The sequence below is a fragment of the Symsagittifera roscoffensis genome, chromosome 6 (genome assembly GCF_963678635.1).
Source record: "Symsagittifera roscoffensis chromosome 6, txSymRosc1.1, whole genome shotgun sequence".
In the NCBI taxonomy this organism is placed as follows: Eukaryota; Metazoa; Xenacoelomorpha; order Acoela; family Convolutidae; genus Symsagittifera; species Symsagittifera roscoffensis.
In genome coordinates this window covers 48,811,453-48,818,664 of record NC_087067.1, presented here as the reverse complement: position 1 = coordinate 48,818,664, position 7,212 = coordinate 48,811,453, and the positions used below count along the sequence as shown (strand labels likewise).

At 36.3% G+C, this 7,212-nt stretch overlaps 1 protein-coding gene across 1 annotated transcript; it reads right to left on the bottom strand.

Annotated features, from left to right (window-relative positions):
• Positions 1–3,999: 3,999 nt before the first annotated feature.
• On the bottom strand, positions 4,000–6,352 carry LOC134848394 (uncharacterized). Its single transcript, XM_063865822.1, has 4 exons — positions 6,067–6,352; positions 5,396–5,472; positions 4,805–4,854; positions 4,000–4,296 (listed from the first exon to the last, which is right to left on the bottom strand). Exons 1-4 carry the CDS (start codon positions 6,194–6,196, stop codon positions 4,083–4,085), a joined length of 471 nt encoding a protein of 156 aa, XP_063721892.1. The 5' UTR covers positions 6,197–6,352; the 3' UTR covers positions 4,000–4,082.
• Positions 6,353–7,212: the final 860 nt, after the last annotated feature.

Sequence of the window (7,212 nt, the reverse complement as noted above, 5' to 3'; positions counted from 1 at the left end):
TGCGCAAACTCGTGCAAAAAACTGAGCTGAACAACTGCGAATTAGACTTAAAGTTTTAAAGTCGAGTAACCCAATGCAACTTGCTCGCTCTGAACTGCGTACAAAATGGAATGAACTGTGCAACACCCAAAGAACTTACCCACGGGCATATCAACACCGGCATACTCTAGAGTTTTAAAAAAGGTCAAAAGGTACTCTATGTTGCTTTCGGTTAAAAAGATTGACAAAACACTTCACAAAAAAATCATCAGTCATCATGCGTAACAGCCAAAATAACAACAGAAACAATACTTCAAAAATGAACCCGGTTAATCAAAGTAGCTAAGCCCCTCTAGTTGGACAATATGCAGTTTTTGTAAAACTAACTAGGCAGCAAAAAAATGAGCTAATGAAAGTTTATTTTTTGTGCTTCACTCGCCTAGGTAGCTATAGACCAAATAGTTGTACTTAGGTTAGACGGTGTATCATAGACATCTGCTGATGTAATCAACTCTCTACTTTACACATGCAAAACACTTTACACAACTACTTACTGAAATGTTAAAAATATGAACAAGGAAAACCAACTGGACTCCAACTGTAACCTTAATTCAAGTTCTTGCCAACTAATTTAATCAAAATAATTGATGCAATTCATTGCCATGTATTTCTCTACAGTTGCAGAACGTATTCCCATATTTTGAAGTGTGCAGTTGAACTTGTGCAGTGTCAGCCCAGTCCTGTGTAGTTTGAGCCCAAACTTAGCATTCGTGGTGCATCCAGTAAAGATACTGTATTATCAAAAGTTGCTAAGCTATATCTTGGACAAATCAAGTCTACATCTGCCGCGATCGTTGTATATTTGTTTTACAATGGTAGAAGAGAAGAACAACTGCAATGCTATAGACACTGCAAAACGAACAACTTTTTTTCTCGATTTGATTACCTGAGACACATAACGCTTCCCACTCTCTTACACGGAGAAAAAGATTTTCTGAAAGGCCTTGTCAGCAGTCGGTATGGAGTTTGCATTTTCGTTGAATAAACGCCAAAGGACCATCTGCAACATTAATCTCTAGATAAGTTGAGTAACCATCATTTCAGACTTTATAAAAGAGACACGGAGCAAAGTCAGGATGATGCTTTTTTAAGCTCCTCTGCGCTTACATTTGGCACAAGCGGTATTTTGCGCGTGGAGGTGGCGACCCTCATAATGCAGGGATCAAAAATTGGAAAATTATTTTTAGCATCTTTCAACCAATCAGATTTGAGTATCCAAAATTCTCAAAAATTCCCAAACTCGTGCAAAAAACTGAGCTGAACAACTGCGAATTAGACTTAAAGTTTTAAAGTCGAGTAACCCAATGCAACTTGCTCGCTCTGAACTGCGTACAAAATGGAATGAACTGTGCAACACCCAAAGACCTTACCCACGGGCATATCAACACCGGCATACTCTAGAGTTTTAAAAAATATTGATGTCAAAAGGTACTCTACGTTGCTTTCGGTTAAAAAAGATTGACAAAACACTTCACAAAAAAATCATCAGTCATCATGCCTAACAGCCAAAATAACAACAGAAACAATACTTCAAAAATGAGCCCGGTAAATCAAAGTAGCTAAGCCCCTCTAGTTGGACAATATGCAGTTTTTGTAAAGCTAACTAGGCAGCAAAAAATGAACTGATGGAAGTTTTTTTTGTGCTTCACTCGCCTAGGTAGCTATAGACCAAATAGTTGTACTTAGGTTAGACGGTGTATCATAGACATCTGCTGATGTAATCAACTCTCTACTTTACACATGCAAAACACTTTACACAACTACTTACTGAAAGGTTAAAAATATGAACAAGGAAAACCAACTGGACTCCAACTGTAACCTTAATTCAAGTTCTTGCCAACTAATTTAATCAAAATAATTGATGCAATTCATTGCCATGTATTTCTCTACAGTTGCAGAACGTATTCCCATATTTTGAAGTGTGCAGTTGAACTTGTGCAGTGTCAGCCCAGTCCTGTGTAGTTTGAGCCCAAACTTAGCATTCGTGGTGCATCCAGTAAAGATACTGTATTATCAAAAGTTGCTAAGCTATATCTTGGACAAATCAAGTCTACATCTGCCGCGATCGTTGTATATTTGTTTTACAATGGTAGAAGAGAAGAACAACTGCAATGCTATAGACACTGCAAAACGAACAACTTTTTTTCTCGATTTGATTACCTGAGACACATAACGCTTCCCACTCTCTTACACGGAGAAAAAGATTTTCTGAAAGGCCTTGTCAGCAGTCGGTATGGAGTTTGCATTTTCGTTGAATAAACGCCAAAGGACCATCTGCAACATTAATCTCTAGATAAGTTGAGTAACCATCATTTCAGACTTTATAAAAGAGACACGGAGCAAAGTCAGGATGATGCTTTTTTAAGCTCCTCTGCGCTAACATTTGGCACAAGCGGTATTTTGCGCGTGGAGGTGGCGACCCTCATAATGCAGGGATCAAAAATTGGAAAATTATTTTTAGCATCTTTCAACCAATCAGATTTGAGTATCCAAAATTCTCAAAAATTCCCAAAAGTTTCAAAGAAACCGACTGAATTCAGGCCAATAAATTTAATATTGATCGATCAAAAAATTTCAAGTACTTCAATTTTTCAATATTGCGAAATCTAAGCCGAGCTTTGGAAAAAAACTCAAACAATTTTCAAAAATGAAAAATGAAACAAAAAATTTATCCGCAGAGACTGTAATGCAAAACTTTGCTGTGCTGATATTATTCATGTTCTGAAACCAATTTTTTTGCAAAAGTCATTTAGCCAATTAGAACTTTTCGCAAATTGTGATTGGTTAAAAGTTTTCCAATATTCGATCTCTCCATCAAGAATAAACCCCTCTCCCCTCGTCTCTGCCGCTAAGTTAGAGATTTCTGTTTTTGAAGTTGATAGATTTGCGTTTACTAGCCGTGAGATGGTTGTCTTAATTCGGAAAGCTCAACCCCAGCTAAGCGCCCTTTTGTGTCAATAAATTATGCGTTAGTTCTTTTGCATTGGTCTACTAAAAAGACATAGTTCTTCCGTTTTTTTATACTAAATGGGAGGTCTGCTGAAAGACCGTTTGCCTTTAAAAACACCCCTATTTGGTGAGAGACAGTAAAAGAACCTGGCTGGGTGACACAACACCCTCCCTCTTTTTTCAATAGAAATGTTCTATGTTCAAAAAAAGCATTCATTACTTTTACGGCTTATTCGATATTTTTCTGTGTTGTACGCTATTGTACCGACTTTCCCCGGGCATATATAAGTGAGGAATATATATGCCCGGGTTTTTTATTCAGACTGCTTTTAGATGGTTGACTGCACATGGGCATTGATCCGAGAACCTTGGGATTGCCAAGCGAGTATGCTTGCACTAGACTAAATTGCGGCTATGCCGATTGGAAAATTTGTTTTGCTATTTTTTTTCAATAGGCCAATTATTTAAGCGTGGCAAATTATCAGCACTCATAATCGTTCCAAATTGAATTGAGGCAACCTAATTGGTCTCATTAATTCCAAAAACGACTCAAATTTTTACACTTTGAGCAGCCTTAAATTGTAATTTGTCAATGTTTCATATAACAAAAACGACTCGAGACCAATTAATGAGCAGTCGGAACATTCAGGGCTTTGCCCTGATACGAGCAGTCTTGTTGTACTGTATATAAAAAGAATTCCGTACATCAGAATGTATTCAAAATTGTTTAATTGTCATAATGTTATACATACTTGCTAATTAATCAACGAAACAAAGTAAAAATCCAGAGTTGGAATGGAAATATGCAAGCCTACATTTTTGAACCTACGCAGAAAAAAAACCTACATTTTTGAATCTATATTTTTGAACCTACACAAAAAAAGAACCTACATTTTTGAACACTTAAGTTCTGGGCTGTAAATATTTACTTTAAGTGTTCAAAAATGTAGGTTGTTTTTCTGTGTAGGTTCAAAAATATACACAACGCTCTCTCAATCCATATACCAATCCACACACTGCTCTCATGTTGTCAACAAAAAAAAGTTTTTGCGGTAGATTCGTTAATGATACAAGAGCTTATTCAAGAAATGTGTTCATAAGTTATTGTGGTTCTCGATAGATTGTTCAGCGGTAGCAACAACATCTTCATAAGATGCAATTGAACTGCTTTTGTTTGCAATTAAGTTCATATCTGGACTGATGAAGACTAGGGCCGCATTGTACACATTCTCATTCACAGTTATTCTTCTCTGTCGCTCTACCACGAATCCCTTTTCAATCACACAGATTAACTGTCGCGTCGATAGTCTGACAACAAAGACACAAGAATGACAGATGGGTCCCAACAAATATGCTGCATTTAGCGCTAACTTGGCATACATCATTTCTAAAATCTCCTGAAAATTATTGCGAAAAAGAAAACAGGAAATGATAGAATGTTTTCTGATTTTTTTTTCATTTGTTTTTGTTTGTTGTTCACTTTTTCATGACAACGATTGTCGAATGTGCCTTGTTCACTAACTTTATACGCATTTGTGTAGTCTTCTTATCACAGCGCGCACGGAGAAAACGACACTAATGTGAATAAAAATTTAAAAAAAGTTTAATAGTTTTTTTTATGAAAGTAGTTTTTGCGCAGTAACCGACCATCCATGTTTCAGTTTTTTTATCATTAAGAAGTAAAGGTTTAAATATCGACTGACCTTTCTCACACAGCTGACCTCATTCAACTATAAAAATGATGCTTACTTTAGGTGGGGGTAGCGAAGGAAAAGCGCCCAAATATTGTTCAGGTACCCATCTACCATTGTTTTACCTGACAATGTCGTCTTCTAAGGGCTTCAAGTAGGTCCAAGGACAGTCCTGTATGCAAGACATTGAGGCCAAATTCAAGCAATCTGAACTATTTGACCCAACAAACTTTGACTCCTTTCCGCAACCCCTCCCCCACTAACTTGGTGTTTCCATAATGTAATGAAATTTTGCATGATGAATAAAATATTTATTCTGAACCAATATTAATACCTTCATTCTGAACCTCATAACATTTTTAAAAAAATCGAACATTTAGCCATAACAGCATGCATAAGTAATTTAAAAATGGAGTTTTGAGATTTGTGGGGGAAAAGGAAAAGAGCCGAAATGTTCCATGAAACGGATGTTACAATCAATTAGCCTCGTTAGTTTTCTACAAACAAGAAGAAAAAACGTGCAGTAATTGATCCGAATCCTTATCGTAATTATTAATTGCGGTTGCGAAAGCTTTCAGACCTTCAAACTATTTGTAGGTCAATAATGTAAGGTCTAAGCTGTTTAAAAACGTGATCGCCATCAGCAAAAGAGTGATCGCCCCACCCATCTTCATTCATAGCAACAATAATGTCTGCTTGAATTTAGCCCTTTCCTGAGAGGGGTAGAACAGCCATACGTCCACTTTTTCAGCCAGAATATCCTTTACTCTACCCAACATCAGGTGCTGCTCTCCTGAAGTTAATTTTAAAAACAGATATTAAAACATATTAAAACCCTAAAAGAGGGTAGATCATCTATAAGTTGTGAGATGAAGTTTTCGACCTAGCAGAATTGAGTAATTTGTACGATCAAAAAGTATCGAGGAAGTTATTGGACTTAGTATTGGCAAATGTAAGGGTCACGCGAAACTGGGAATCAAAAAACACATTCTTGAATACCAAAGTTTTCAATCATAAGTATCCAAAATATACCCACAGCTCTAGATAAATTCTTCCAAAAAGGAAGCGCTTCTACCCCTTCCCCCTTTTTTTCGCCTCTCCTCTCCCCTCCTCATCCCCCTCCCTCATTATCAACCCTTAAATACGTTTACACACATACACACATACACACACACTTACATGAAAATTTACTTATTTACTTATTTTGTCTGAATATAGGCAATCTTGTATAACAACAGAGTGCATCAAAAAAATCATGTTTATGCAATTTTTAAAAGAGCCTTTCATGTTTAAGAGAAAGGAAAACGGCCTTGATCGAATTTTTAAGCTGAGCATGATTGAAAATTGAAGTTTTCCCTCAAGTTCAATGAGTAGACAATTGAAGTACCTTTAATCTGGCAGACAGTGAAAACGAAGCTATTTAGAGACAAGGATTCTTTTTTGGGCGCCTGAAAAGCCCTTCTCCCTTGTAAACTGGGCAAGGAAGGCGGGAGAATTTTAGCAACTATATTGTCCATTAGTGGAATAGCTCCGCAGTCTTAAAAAGGAACTCGGTGTTAAATCACTGTTTTAATCTTCGATAAATGAGAAAAACAATCCGGTAATGCGCAAATTCAAAAGAAAATAAAATGTGAATGAATAGAAGCTTTTTGATCTGAAATCAATTGCGTGAATATGTTCAATTTGTTCACCTGTCGTTCCATTATTGTGATTTGAAGCCATTGTTTTGTAAATAAACAAAAGTACCTTTTCAATCCCATTAATTGAACTTAGATGTAAAATGAAAGTGTCTTTATTTTCCATCTTTTTACCATAATTGCCGCTATTGCAAAAAGGGGAGAAATTTGCTTTGTTTAAGGTTCAACATTTTACCTGGTGCATATTCGTTTGTAGGTACGAAATACCGCTTAAGTGACACATGTTTTTCACAAAAAGACAAGCAACATTCCATCAAATCATTCGCCATTAAGAAGCAAACGATGGACATATTCATTAAGAACCAACCTCAAAGTTAACTAAAAAGCTGTAGAAAATGAGTTACACAGCAGTTCCATTTATGGTATTTTTTGCTAGCCAATTTAAAATTGACTTTTTTTTCAAAAATAATGAAGTATTAAAGATAGTTTTGGTAGTGTTGTTTTTGAGGGACCGTTTTGGTAGAAGGGAGCAGTCTCAAACTAAATTCCGGGTTGACAAAAATGCTACTCATACAACTTTGTTCAAGTTGCTGCCCTTCAATCAGTTCAAGTTTTCAACTATTGAGCAATTTACTTTCAATTTACTGCCAGGACATGGTGATTTCGAATGAAATTCTAATTCAGCTGTTTGCAGCAAAATATGATGATATCCTACTCGATTAGCAGTACTGCTCTTTAGGATCTCCCTCCAGGCATATTATATTGCTTTTGGCGTTGTATATGTAGCTGGTAAACTAAATCAAATTTCAATTTCAGACACCCGAACTCACAAGAAATCATTGAATAGCTGAGACTGGGAATCATTACTTATTGGGACCATGAAAAAATAATGATGA